The sequence below is a fragment of the Chelon labrosus genome (genome assembly GCF_963514085.1).
Source record: "Chelon labrosus genome assembly, chromosome: 22".
NCBI lineage: Eukaryota > Metazoa > Chordata > Actinopteri > Mugiliformes > Mugilidae > Chelon > Chelon labrosus.
The window spans coordinates 19945359-19960009 of record NC_140355.1 but is presented as its reverse complement, the minus strand read 5'-3'; the positions used below and the strand labels follow the sequence as shown (position 1 = coordinate 19960009).

The 14651-nt window shown below is 43.5% G+C and overlaps 1 protein-coding gene across 3 annotated transcripts; it reads left to right on the top strand.

Annotated features, from left to right (window-relative positions):
* The first annotated feature begins 1155 nt into the window (after positions 1-1155).
* LOC311507583 (interleukin-31 receptor subunit alpha) lies at positions 1156-14619 on the top strand. Of its 3 annotated transcripts, none has more exons than XM_084571979.1 (16): positions 1156-4350; positions 4429-4482; positions 4716-4772; positions 4885-5005; positions 5106-5254; positions 5387-5532; positions 8011-8152; positions 8252-8340; positions 8421-8628; positions 8707-8892; positions 10578-10709; positions 10810-10971; positions 11099-11239; positions 11334-11415; positions 11797-11878; positions 11954-14619. In XM_084571979.1, exons 1-16 carry the CDS (start codon positions 4275-4277, stop codon positions 12413-12415), a joined length of 2289 nt encoding a protein of 762 aa, XP_084428105.1. In that variant the 5' UTR covers positions 1156-4274; the 3' UTR covers positions 12416-14619. The 3 variants fall into 3 exon arrangements, with proteins under 3 accessions (XP_084428105.1, XP_084428104.1, XP_084428103.1); XM_084571978.1 differs by having other exon boundaries at positions 7951-8152; XM_084571977.1 differs by having other exon boundaries at positions 7948-8152.
* The last annotated feature ends 32 nt before the right edge of the window (positions 14620-14651 follow it).

The following is a 14651-nucleotide window of genomic DNA, read 5'->3' as shown; positions in this document are numbered from 1 at the left end:
TTACTGTAAAGGTGACTATTCAGACCTGTGCTCTCCTGCCTTGTAGGGCATTCAAAGTCAAACAACAATAAAAAAAATAGAAAAAAGAAGGTATCAAAGCACTGTGAGAGGAACCCACATGTAGAGTTTCAGCTCTCGTAGGCCACAAGTGACTTACACGGCGCATAGCTGATCGTAGAGGTGATAGGAGCCAAGGTGGGGAAATTTACGTATGAGAAAAACATGAGTAGGTAGGCATTTACTCATTTAGCGGAAACTAATTTCCTGTGGCGGGGATCTTTAAATGTTCTCCTCCAACCAGTTCACCTTTTGATGCGTTCTAAAACGGGGCCTCGAACTCTGTCACTCTGACCTCCGAGCAAAACCGCCGGCAAAGGGGCCAAGATGAAAAGGCCAAAGCTGAGAAGCGGCAGCGGCAGCGGCAGCGGCCATGTTGGGGCCTTCTTCGACATACCGCTGGAACAGTGGCGGCGGAGCGCAATGTTAGATGAAGGTCGAGATAAACAGCATTAATGACGTGTTTAAGGCCTGCTAAGTTAAGTCGGTGAGGTGTGAAGTGAACTTCCTGTGCGTCTCGGCGCTGAAGGAGGAACATGCAGCGGAACGCACGCCCGTGGGTTTCTACTTCTTACATTTTGACAGCACAAACATGTACTTCTGTTTGTTCATGTTGGTTTTAATTTTGCCAAGTAAGCTCCTTTTACCTCCCCTACCTCCCTCCCTCACACTGCCTCTGTTCAACACCAATAAGTTACCGGCGTCTCCTTGACCTTCTGTAAAAATCACCCAGACATGAACTCCTCCAGACACCAAGGAAGACCTTTCTTAGAAAATTAATTATGAGAAAAAAAAAAAAAAAAGGGAACTTCCTTCCAAATCGACTCTCACGGTTCTTTAACAGAGTAACTAAGCAGACATTATTTATTAGATTTTTGTTTTTTTCCTTTCACACGTAGCCCTCCACACTTTAAAGATTTCACCTGGAACGACAACCTGCAGGTTTTCTCTCAAAATCTGCAAAATTTGCAAATATTTTCTGCTTCGAAAGTTTCATTTCTGGGAGGAATACGTCTCTCACTTCTATTAAAAGCCCGTTTTTTTTAAATTGCAAACGAGACAAGAGCTGATGCACAGCTTAGATGTAGACTTAGATAAACTTTAATGAGCCTCAAGGGAAACTGGTTGGTCACAGTAGCTCAGTTGCACATAAAAAAAAAACACACTAAAGAACCACAAGTAAAAGAATGATTAAATAAAATAAAATATAAGTCAAATCTAGTAAAATAAAATAAAAATTGTATAAGCAAAAATGTGCAGAATTAGCATATGAACAAATGTACAAGAACTAGAGGCGGAAGAATAAATATTATGTACGTAGGAATGATATTAAGGCGCAATGGTGTCCATAGTGTCCTGGAGCTGGATCAATGAAATAAATGGATGTTTCACTAACAGCGACCACATCAAGGGAGGGGGATGGATGAGAGGGGGTCAAATCTGGAGACAGAAGATGGTCTTCAGACACGGAGGAACCTCCTTGTGCCCCCTGGTTCTCGTAGTGATGGAGGGAAGAAGAAGAAGCGAAGAAGAGAGAGGGTTGAGAACTGAGATGAAACAGATGAAGAGGTGCCAATAAAGTCACACCAAGCTTAATTTGAAAAAAAAAAAAGAATATGTCCTCTTTTAGGTGGTGAATGTGAGAACAGATGTTTGCAGCGGCACCACAAGCCAGAGAGGGGTTTTTAAATGCCTGCGCTAAGAATCTGACCCGAGTCCGTCACTTTTGGTAAAAGTGTAGTTTTTCCTCCTAATTTCGTCAGGAGTTTGTCGACCTTTCAAGATGCGGGAAAAGGAGAGCGACCGTTTGAGTCAGCGCCGAGGTCATGCAGAGTACGACACGATTCATCTTCTCATGCACACTCATCTGTCGCCCATATGGCAGGACAGTGATTAATATTCAAGCTAATATATACACTCTCTCTTTCCGCTTAGTCTCTTTTTTATAAAAAGTGAGTGAGGACGCAAGCGATGCAGCAACCTGCACACGCAGTTAATGAACTATTTCCACCGAAATAAAACACAAGAGGAATTAAAATTAAAATGTGCAAAAATATGATAATAATAATAATAATGGTATGATGCTGTGCTGTGGTTTTCTAAAGGTTTTGTGCAGCTGCTGTAAACGGATGTTCACTCTAATAACTGAAAGTTTCGTTGAATTTCTGATTAAATGTCAGTAACATGCTGTAACCGCATGCCTCTACAGTAAAGCGGCACTTTTATTATTATTATTATTATACAAAAAACCCCCAAACTTTTTTTAGCTGCTGAGATATGTTCTATTTTGGGCTTTTCCAATGAGAATGATTTTTTAAAAGTTTCTTTTTAGGGGAAAAAACTTCTAAATAATCATAGATTTCTGGATTTTACACCGAGGGAGATGAGAATAAATTTAAACAAATATTCTTGTTTGTTCAAAAGTAATTTATGAATATTTAACAGCTCTTAAAAAATGTAGATAACAAAAATAACGCTGCATGCCCTCTTCATTTATTCATTTGTTCGTTTTCTGTAGCTGCTTGTCCCCTGGAGGGCAGCTGGGAGGGCTGGAACCTATCCAGGCAGTCACTGGTACCCCGTCGACAGGGTACTGGCAGTCTAACCCTACTGCTCAAAGGAAACTAACAGCCAACAGAACTAACAAGAAAAATGAGAAGGGCTCCACCTTGGTCACCTTCTTCTGATCCTTCCTACTCGTCTTTAAAAGCATCCCGGAGCCTGTCCCAGCTAGCTGTCACTGAGGCGAGAGGCGGAGTACGCCCTGGATAGGTGTCCAATTTAGAATCACCAAGGAACCTAACAAGCCTGTCTGGAGAACCCGGAGAGAACCCACGCAGACACAGGGAGAACATGCAAACTCCACACAGAAAGGCCCCAGTCGGCCATGATGGATTAGAACCCAGAACCTTCTTGCTGTGAGGCAAGGGCGTCAAACTCATTTTAGTACAGGGGCCACATACAACCCAGTTTGATGTCAAGGGGGCCGGACCAATAACACAATAGCGTATTTACCTATGAATAACAACAACTCCAAATGTTTCCCTTTGTTTAAGTGCAAAGATGTTCATTATGAGAATGTTTACATTTAATGAACAATTGGATATTTCTTAAGAATTTAGTTCTGGGTCTCAGTGATGCGTTGTTCACAAGTCTTACTAAATCTGTGTGAACCCTTGGAATAGCAATTACTTTTATTGGAAAAATTGCAGTTAATGTCTTCAGTGTAATTTTTGCAATTCACAAATTCATCCCGCGGGCCAGATTAGACCCTCTGGAGGCCGGTTTTGGCCCCCGGGCCGTATGTTTGACACGTATGCTGTAAGGCATCAGTACTAACCACCACTCCACTGTGGTGCCCGCATGTCCTCTTATAATTTGGGTTTAAGATAATTTAGATTTAAATATACAATTAACAAAAAAAAGCCCCAAAAGATTATTACTTGATGTCGAGCCTTCTGTATTTGTTCTAGTCGTCTAAATGTCCTTCTATTAAATGTCTACATCTGTTCATTCATTATTCACTTACATCTAAAATAATTCTGATTGTTTTCGCCGTACAGGAAAACCCAACAGTTAATATTTCCATCCCGCTGCTTTCCTAAAAATAGACGGCGGCAGCAGCAAACAACAAGTTCGCCGACAGCTCATAGCGGTCGTCCTCTGATGTGGAGCGAAAAACACAGCTGCGCTATTTGTGATTTTCAGGCGAAAAAACTGCCTCTAGGTTCTTTGAAAGCGAATTCACGGGACTAGAAAGTCAACGTGCCCTCTTCTTCTGAGTCACGGCCTCTTTTCGTTTTTCACCAACCCCTTCAAGGCAGAAGAGAAGTTCGTTCGCGTTGCCTTTCGAGGTGCCTCCTCCTGCTGCTGCTGCTGCTGCTGCTGCTGCAACACGAGATTAAAAACCCCGCTGTCGTTCTGCTGAGCTGCTCTATTTGTGGAAAAGAAGAAGTACAAACAAGATGGCCGTTGTTCTGCAGGCTCCGGGGGACCTCCACCGTTTCTTGTCAGTCCACACGAGTCCTCTGAACTGTGTCAACAGCGTGTCCCCGCCCCTCCGGTGTTAAAACTCCCCAGAAGGTTTCCTTCTCCTTCACTTTGAGCGGAGCAGCGGCTGGGTGCGCCATGGCTGTGAACGGCAGCACGCTGCGGGTGTGAGGTTACCCACTTTTTTTTTTCTCTAGGTTTCTGTGTTTCAGTCAGCCCCAGGCGACATGGTCGGATTCCAGTTCGATGTTCTAGACTCAAAATGCTCCTCACATGCAGGCCATGCACACGTCCTCTTCCTTGGTGAGTGGTCAATAAATTATCTTCTATTTCTAGAGAGAAACAAGTCATTCATCACCTCCTGCTTTCCCCACATTGCAGGTCTGATGCTCGTTTACTTCACCATGCTCTCCTCGCACATTCAGGCATCTTCAGGTAGGAGCAGCACACCCACCTTCCAGCTCATTCATCATCATTACTCCTCTGACATGAATGGCTTTCTCATATTTTTCCTTTTCTGCAAAGCAAAACAAACAAATGATTCAAACCGTCTCCTACAATGACATGAGGAGTGGAGTTTCTCCCATGCATGGGGTTTTCTTGTAACAGTGACACATCTGAGAAGATCTGAGAATATTGATCTACTTTCACACACGTTTATGTTCCAGCGAGCTGCAAGACAAGGAACCTTTCCTCCATAGACCAGGGCTGCGCTCTTCACCCAGGTAATAGACAAACAAAAAAACAACAAAAAAAAACATGTGAGTCATCCTGAGCTGAATCAGCTTAGAGATGGGAAAGTTCTTTTCCCTTCACGCTGCCTGCGCTCTCTTCCAGCCGGAGTCCACGACTTGGACTGCTTTCGCAAATACCCATCTCGCCCCTTCATGACGTGCATGTGGAAACCTGGAAACCACACATCAGATAAGACGTACACATTAATCGTGCAACAACCGCAGTAAGTCAAGCCTTAAATCTTCTCTGCTGTATTTTTTGCACGTTTAAAAACCATGCTAATGTTTGCCCCCCCCCCCCCCCCCACCTCCTCCTATTTGAAGGAAAAACTACTGCAGAATTTACACCATCACTGAATCCTCTACAAGAATCAAACCGTATGAGAACGTCAACATGACCGTGGAGGTTCTTGAGAAAAGCAATTCGGCGAACTGCACGAAAGACGTTTTCCGAGGTTTGCCAAAGAACCTGGGTGAGTTCCGAGAAACACTTTTTATTAATACAAACTTCTTCATTACAAACATGTATATATACATATATATATATTTACACTGTGAAGGATCTAAATAGAGATGACCTATTTTCGGTTACTTCTGTTTCTCAGTGCGATGTGGTCCACCAGACGACGTGCTCTTCAAGCGGCACTCCGGTGGACTAGACGTGACCGTGAGCTGGCAACAGTCGGACGTACAATTCATCAGTAGTTATTCTCTGAGATATAAAGAACAGGGAAACTCTTCATGGGACAAGGTCAGTAGAAAACACCTTTTTCCTGGCTCAGTTTCTTCTCCTTAAAACTAAAAAAAACACAATTATCCCCAATCACACCAATCTACTGAAGTAAATTAGTCTTAAACCAAAGCGTTGCATGGTTGCTGAGATATCTCCATCTGTAAAAAGGACCTAATGTTTCGAGGCTAGTCTGCAGCCTCTTAAAGGATTCGCTCGTTGTCCATCTCTTTGTAGCTGGGAGTTGGTGGACGCTCCATGCTCTGGTTGCACGGTATTTTATATTTTTCCGAGCCCAAATGTTTCCAAGAAAAACATGCAGAACATAAAAATATTGATGGTGCACGGACGGAGCTAGCTCTTAGCTTATGGGAGAAGAAAATGCAGCCAATGCCGCAACTTGGTCGGGGTGCAACCAAAGCTCCAAGCACCCCCCATCAGCCCGGTGAACGTGGCGCGGCGTGCAATAAGCAGTTGCCTCCATCAGTTGTTGTGTCAATCCAGTTCCCTCTTTAGTTCCAGGTTGGTGCCCACCCTCTTTGTGGCATCATTGCCACTACCGTAGTGTATAGTTCTACTCTCTGACTTAACCCATTCAGACCGGATCACGCATCTGTGCGTGTTTACCTTTAAGACCGGATCACGCATCTATGCGTAGTTACCATTAAGGCCGGCAAAGGCGTCATTTTGAGCGTTGTCGTCTTTTTCGAGGCACATGGCCAATTATATGCACTGTGATTGGCTGAAATATTCTTGGGGTGAGTGACAGAGATGCTTAGGGATTTTTTTTAAACTCATGTGACTAATAAAACGCTTTGTGATTGGTCGAAATAAGCCTACACGTGGAGTATGTTTTGGTCGAAAATTTTAAACACCGTGCTAGCGATCCGTCATGGCTGACTCAAGTGAAAGAAGTGATATTGACGAAGTAATTGGAAAAATAGATCTTTACTCAAAATTTTAAAAATGTTTGGTGTTTATTGATTTTTTAAAAAAATGCATTTGAAGATTATGCCCTAGCAAGTCAGTCAAGTTGAAAGTCAAAGAAGTAAGCTGTCAAATGCTTTTTATCTCATGTTTTTATCTGCTACAGAGCCTGAGAAATTAAGGTTTTAGTAAGCGTTGACATATTTTGAGAAACCTCAGGTTTTGAGAGGGGGTTTACAGAAGAGTGTTTAGGCCTGAATGGGTTAAAGTAATTTACCGCCAACGCGCCCATTGCTCCACCCGGGTCCACCGGACGCTCCTAGCCCGCTATCATCGTGGTGAATTTGGTCGTAGGAACCAAAGTCGTCAACAGCGTTACTTTGCGAAAACATGCTTGCACCGCACTCGGGTTAACCGGATCAGTCGCTTCCTGTTGGCCGCCGCCTCAATCAATTTGTCCCATTTGTTCACCTCTGTGCCCACCCTCTTTGCGTCGCCAAAGGTTTCGTCGCATCGCTGCAAGTTCTCCCGTCAACATATAAAGTGATTCGCTTGTCTCTTCTTCACTTCAGTTGGTTGCGAGTGGACGTTTTTAGGCTGTGGTTGCAAATGTTTCTGAGCGAAACAAACAGAAGACAAAATATTCCTGGTGAATGAACAGATAGAAAAGAAAATATCGCCAATGGCGCCCATGCATCTGAATTTTGGTCATAGGAACGAAAGTCGTAGAAGATTTTTCCTCTGGGTAAGACATCTGGGTGAATGCGAGCGTTCTGTCAGTCAGTTATCAGTTGCTACCACTGGACACCTTGATATCTGCCCATTTTGTGTCAGCTATCATTGCTGCAACACATTGCTTTATTCAGTTTAACAGATATTTTTGTTTAGTCATTTTCTATCTTTCTTAGTTCTAGTCAATGGAAAGCAGTCAATGCATTTTCTTTTAATTGTCACATTTAGTCAAACTGAAACTAACAACATTAGTTCTGGCAGCTAGTTTACGTGTTATAATCAGAATTTTAGACAAATTTAAGGAAGCGTGTACACCAACCGTGACCTAGCCTGCAAATTCACTAGATCCCAAACTGACCAAGTATTGAAATGTTGATCTGCAGAAGCCCCTCCCCTCAACCCATGTGACCCACAGGCGCCCCTACTAATAACATCCTGTTGAAGCTTAGATAAGACTTTAACATAAACTGCTTGGGATCCAGTCCAAAAAAATGACACTTTTTGAAAAACAGTCAAGCACGTACGAGGAGATTGTGTCTCGTCAACATGGTCACTGTCAAAATTAACCCTGCCACATTGGTGCTTGCCTCTTCCTGTGTGATCACCCTTGAACACAACATATTGCTCTTTCGTTGCAGCCTGACTAAACTGCGCCTTTTACTTTTTTTTTTTGCATGGTTTCTGATTCACTTCTTATCCATCTCTTTCTTTTCTCTCTCTTTCTTTTCTCTCTCTCTCGGTTCTGCACCGATTTCTGTCTATTCTGAGAAAATAAAGCAGTTAATTCACGCTCACCCCTCCTCCCTCCCCCATGCGTTCATTCATTTGTGCGGCGCTCAGTCGCCCGTGGAATCCCAGAGCGGAAACAGATGCAGAGTGGGGAATCTAAACCCCTCGCTGGTCTACGTCGTGCAGATACAGTGTGTCACGAATAGCAGATGCACCCAGTGTCCCTGGAGCCAAGCTTACGCCGTCCCACCAGGTCAGTTTGTGTTCATGCGCTCTTTTTTCAGCGCGCTTAAAGGTTAGGAAAGTAAAAGCTGAAAAGCGATGTTGTTCTTTCTTATTTCACCATAAAAAGAACTGAGGACGCTGCCCGTCATCGTCGACCATCAAGATACTGACATTCCAGAGAAAAATGGCCGCCGGCTGGTTTCCGTTACGTGGAAGGTAGCTTTACCCGTCTCCTCGAAATGTCTTTGAATAAACTATTTAGGCGTTGTAATAATAAAAGTCGTCCTGTTTGTTAGTTTCCCGCCGAAGAGCTGCACGACGGCTACTCCGTGACCGTTGGGAAGATGTCAGGAGAGCCCCCACAGGAGCTCTTCAACACCTCCGAGCCTCAGATCAGACTCATCCTGTCCTACTCGGCCTATCATCTCGACATCAGCGCTGTCAACAACGCGAGCACCTCCCCGGCTGCACGGCTGACAATACCGCAGCGTGAAGACATGCCCAGTCAGTACTCGCTCCCCTCTCCCACTCTTTCTTCATTTGTTTTTATTAATAAAATAAACGTTTTGTTTTCCTCTGCAGGTGTGAGAGACAGGAGGCTGGACATGACCGTGCACAGCAACACGTCTTTTACCATCCACTGGAAGGACAACCTCGTCCAAACATACGTCTGCTACTGTGTGGAGTGGAGGAAAAAGGGGGATAAAGCAGCGTACCAGTCTTTTTATCACAAAGGACAAAACTACAAGATCGTAGACCCTTTAACAGGTGAGACATGAATCATATTTTGGTCATTTGTTTTAATTTCAGAGCTTAATTTTTGTTTAGTTTCAACCAAGACTTTGGATGAGGGTTTCTTGGTTTCGGTTAAAGGTTAAATTTACACATACATTTGGAGCAACTGCTGACTTTTTTGTATTTTAGCCTTTTCCCAGCCTTTACTAAGAGGCAGTTTAGACTTCTAGAGCCTAGCGCCGTAACTGACGTGCACCTCTCTAGAAATATAACATTGCATCCTGTCCGCTTGGTAGCAGCATGTTTCTGCTTTAGTGTTTCCGGTTACTTCTCCATCTCCGCCGTCTTCAACTTGATTGTTTTGGATCAATAAAGATGAAACACATAGAGGAAAAGGTTAACTGAGGAGGTGCAGAGCATTTGTACGACTCGTCTTCTGCGAAATTTCAGCGAAGGTTTCAGTCGCCGTTGTTCAAAGTGGAGCAGAAAGTAGAAACAAAAATGAACCCGACTGGCAAACAAAGACACAGCAACTAGTGTTTTGGGTGGCGTTGTTACAGAGCGAGCCAGACTGACGAGCGCACAAGTATAAATGGGTCGCATCGGCGTAGGATACGTACGTAGGTTACGGTGTCTAGTTCTGGAGTACTCTGAAAGAGCCTTAAGTTCTCATGGTTAGCATGCCTCCGCCAACCAGAATCATGTCTGTCTAGATTCATTTCATATATAAACCTTTACGATGTGGCAGTGAACTTTATCATTTACTTTTTGCATCCTATCAGACATCTGTATGGTGGCTGAGAGAACTCAACTCGCTCTGCAAATTAAGAAAACAAATGCACACAGACAAAAGACAAGCAGATTCTCATTTGAGCTACTCACATTGCGTTGCTGTGTTCTGTTGCGTTTTGCAAGCTGCAAAATGGACCCAGATCCAGATCTTTAACCCTAACCTAGGTTCAGATGAGGTTGAGGGGGCTCAGGTTGGCGAGAAATTGGCTAACATGAAGGCAGGAAGGAAGCAGACTGGAGATGGCAGACTGGTGTGCAGAGGCCGATGGGTGGACAGGTGTCAGGTGTGCAGGCTGACTGCAGAGAAGGAGCTGATTGGACGAGAGACATGAGGGAGGGAGTGCACCAGAAACAAAAGGAATCTTTTCAAATCAATTCGAGACATTTTCTTGATTGACTCGTGTTTTGTCGGCTTGGATGAGTTTTATTAATTTAGTCATAATTAGCATGAATTCGGCTTCAACCATCTTGTGTTACTTCAGTGTTCTGCTGGGAAACTTTTGGACCTGGCATTCATTGGTGTGGATGTTACTTAGACATGTAGCACCCACCTAGACCAGACCAGACACCCCTACCCCATAGCAATGACACTCCTTGATGGCAGCAGCCATCCCCAGCAGGATGCAGCCTGGTACAGACACAAAAATGGTTAAGGAACAACTCAAAAAAACATGAAGAACATCACAAGGTGTTGACTTGGCCTCCAAATTCACTAGATCCCAAACTGATCAAGTATCTGTGGGATGATCCACAGAGGCGACTTGGCTAATATGTTAATGTCAAAGCAAATCCAAATGATCCTGATCCTTGTAACAGCAAATTAGCAGAATCATTTGTAGAGGACAGGGTTGGTTTTAGTATGTGATGAAACTCATGTCATTCCCTGCCTTTTGATTTGTTTTTTTTGTGTTTTTTTAAACATGCAGAGCCTTTGAAGCCTTACCAGAGATACAACATCACTCTGCACACAAGACCAGACAAGGAGACCTGCAACCTGAAGTATATCAACAACAGCGAGAGCACCTATGGGAGTACGCAGTTCTATCTCACTGAAGGAAGTGAGTCGCACGTCTTTTACCTTCTCTTTCCAACTTAACAACACACACTACATATACTCATTTTCAAATCTAAAACTGTTTTGTCCCTGTATTCCCAAAGCTCCAGGCAGCGCTCCCCCAAAAATCTGGTACTACAACGAGACGGTGACTTCAGTGGTGCTGGAGTGGCTGTCGATCCCAGAGGAGGAAACCAGAGGGTTCCTGCTGGGTTACATCATTCACTTGACTGATCACAATCACAAGGAGACAGGCCCAGAGAACAGTAAGCAGCATGCAACTGGATCATAAACTTATACACTCATCGTTCCGGCAATTTCCTTCTTCTCCTCTACATCTTTGTCTTTCATACCCTTCGGTTATTATTTTGTATTTTTTTGTACTTTTTGCAGTTACAGTGGACCCAGAGCTTAACAGCTATGAACTGTTGGGTCTCACAAGTGGGACAACGTACAAGGTCCAGATATCTGGATTCACCTCTGCAGGGGTAGGAGTACAAAGCGATGAAGTGGTCTTTAAAACAAAACATGAAGGTTAGAAATTATATAAAAACAGCTGGCCGTTTAGAAAATTGTTTTCTGAAAGTTAGAGTTGGGGTCAACGTCCCTTTTCATCTTCTTTCTGCAGGATATTTTTCTTTCACCAGCATTATCGCAGTCTTTGCAGTCATGGCCACTGTGTTGATATGCGGGACGCCGATAATAAAAAGGTACGTCAGCTCCTGTACCAACTGTACACCATTCAGGCATAACATTTTGCATAGGTCTCCCTTGTGCCCCAAAAACAGTTGGGACTCATCAGAGAATGGACATGGGCCTTCTGAGGGTGTCCTGTGGTGTCTGGGGGGGCCTTTGAGGGGAGGGGCCTCTGTGGATCATCTGTGCCTGGTCTGGTCTAGGTGGGTGCTACATGTCTGAGTAGCATCCACATGAATGAATGAATGCCAGGTCCAAGGTCCAGGTTCCAACATTTCCCAACAGAACACCTGTCAGTGGTCATAGTGTTGTGGCTGATCGGTGTATGGAACGAGCCTGTGCTAATTGCTAACATTTAAATAATATGTCTACTTTCAACAACTCCCTCTGTCTAGAGCCAAAGTAGTCCTGTGGCCAAGCATCCCTAGCCCCGGATACAGCAACGCAATGCAGAAAATAGACGGACCCTGTGAGCTGGTGAGTGTCGGTTCGTGCTCTCAACAATTGTACAACAATTTGTTGAGTTCCTGACTTCTTATTTTTTTCACTCAGGAACTCCTCGAGGCGATCAAGACTCTAAAGGTGGAAGAATGGGACACGAAAAGTCTCCAGATAGTTGAGAAAGAAGCAGTGATCCCTGCCAGCACCTTGCCGTCGATGCTGCCCCTTCTCAACGACTCGGTGGACGAGGGAGACTCGGCGGAACTGACTTGCGACTGGTTCCAGGGGGACACTGACAATTTGAGTGGAGACGTCCTACCTCACGATACATCGTTGGACACGCAGCAGACAGTCCTCCGAAGTCCTCCCTTCGCTTTCCCGAGTGGATATACAACACTAGAGATGCTTCAGCAGGTGATTCCTCAGGGAACGCCGCCGGTCAATACAACGGAAGCCACAGAGAGCGAGCCAGAGGACGCTGACCTGGCTGTGGTAAAGTCAGGAGTGGAGTATGTCAGACAATTCAGCACCAGTCCAATCATGGACAGTGACCAGATGTCCACAATTTTGTGATAAACTGCAAACCAGCAATTAAGAATTAATTGCGTCATTAGCACTACATGAGGGACTTCCAAGGAAAGCGCTTGACCATGAGAGAGTTCTGAGTTGGGGCTATGAAGATCAAACTAAACTAAAATTGTGTTTACCTCATATTTTTTTATGTGAACAACTCACCTAAAAATAAATGGATTATAAGTTGTATTAAAGGCAAAAAAGTCTGACACAGCCTTTCCTACCTCTTTGCTATGTTAATGAAACCACAACCACCAGTCGCTGCTCATTCCTGTACCTGCATTACACTGTGTTCTGTAAATGCTATCTGGGTGGTCTATGAATGACGGCGGAGGCATGCTAATGGATCGGAAACTCCCCCAACTCTTTACATCAAACACAAAGGTTCTGTGAAGTCTGGCAGAGGAAGGGGGTCGTATTTCTAGAGTCACCTACTTCAAAGGTGCACATTAGACTGATGGCGCATTTGTGGATCCTGATGTAGGTCACAAGGTGAAACGCGGCGGTCTATCAAACTCTGACAATTGTCTTGAATTCTCTCTCGGGGAAAAGATAAAGGAGCGACGGTAGCCCTCGTTTTCACTTTTTGACGCGTGTGACACGCTTGTGCAACAGGTAGACGATGCAAAGCTCTGTGATGAACCAATGTACCACCCTTTGCTTGCTTACCTGACTGATGTAACCCACATACCGCCTCTGATCTGGTTAGCTGCTTGAGGTTACATTAGCATAACACACCCGTGTCTTCTGATTTAAGCGACAAGCTGAATTGTGGGTAATGAGGGCACGAGGTGTCAATGTGGAATAAAAAAGAAAAATTGATCCTGAGGCCAATTTATTTTTATGGTAATCGGTGGAGTACATTTTTAATGTAACTGCCTCACTCAACTGATGATTTTTTTTATTTATTTATGTATTTAAATCAGCAATGCTCACTGTGATTCTTTATTAAACCAATGAAAAAGGGGAATAAAGGGCTAAGAAGTATTTGGAGGTACTAAAAATGCTAATGGCTGCATGCTAACAAGCTCAACAATTACAATTAGGACGTTAGCATGCTAGCAAACGATAATGGAAATGTCATTTTGTATTTGGTCGTAAACCAACTGTTGCAGATTAATTAAAGATGACCTGATGTTGTAAAGTAAGCTTGAGGTGCATCCTGTGGGGAGCAGAAATATCAAACATATACACGTCTTATAGACGTTAAGAGTTCGTAAACTTGTTGGTGCTGAAAGAAAGGGCGGGGCTGCAAGAAACATCTTGATTCATCCTCTGGAAACTATGAACATCTCCACCAAATGTTACTAGACACAGTGTTGTACTTTGGTCGAACACTCTTTGGGGCAACGGCCATAAATTTTGTAGTAAACAGTTGAGTGTCATCTGCAAAGTATTTCACCCTAAAGCTAAATTATGAATACTGAATGCTACATGATTTATTTGAGATTTTATTCATGTTGTCCTAACTGAAAACCAAAGCAAAAGGCATAAGCAATTAAGCAAAGTACAAAGGTTGAGATTTTTTGCGTTAAGACGTAGAAAACTTGGTGTTGCTAAAAGAAAGGGCGGGACTTGATTAACCCTCGGGAAAACTATGAACATCTACACCAAATGGTCATGCACTGCATATCTAAAGAAAAATGAATGTTATTCGGACTCATAAAGTGTTGTACTTTTGTCACTCTTCAGAGAAACCCATAAATTTTGTAGTATAAACAGTTGAGTGTCATCTGCAAAGTATTTCACCCTAAAGCTAAATTATGATGATTTATCTACCATTTGGTGAAAGTTGAAATACCAAATGCTACGTTATTTAGTTCAGATGTTTACCCACGTTGTCCCAACTGAAACCCGAATCAAAAGGTACGAGCAATTAAACAAAATTATAAAGGTTGAGTTTCTATGCAAAGGATGTTAAGATGTAGAAAACGTGGTGGTGGTATTAAAAGAAAGGGCGGGACTGCTAGAAACATCTTGATTCATCCTCTGGAAACTGTCAACATCTCCACCAAATGTTACTAGACACAGCTAGTGTTGTACTTTGGTCGGACACTCTTCGGAGCAACGCCCATACATGTTGTTGTATAAACAGTTGAGCATCTGCAAAGTATTTCACCCTAAAGCTAAATTATGATGATTTGGTGAAAGTATAAATACCGAATGCTACAGGATTTAGTTCAGATGCTTTTTCACGTCGTCCCAACTGAAACCCAAATCAAAAGGCACGAGCACT

What these genes read in the sequence shown, in the direction of transcription:
- LOC311507583 (XM_084571977.1), top strand. Translation starts at nt 4,275, where the DNA reads ATGGTCGGATTCCAGTTCGATGTTCTAGACTCAAAATGCTCCTCACAT. An exon ending in GGAGACAGGCCCAGAGAACA is followed by an intron (nt 10,972 to 11,098) that starts GTAAGCAGCATG and finishes TACTTTTTGCAG; the next exon opens with TTACAGTGGACCCAGAGCTT. An exon ending in TAGACGGACCCTGTGAGCTG is followed by an intron (nt 11,879 to 11,953) that starts GTGAGTGTCGGT and finishes TTTTTCACTCAG; the next exon opens with GAACTCCTCGAGGCGATCAA.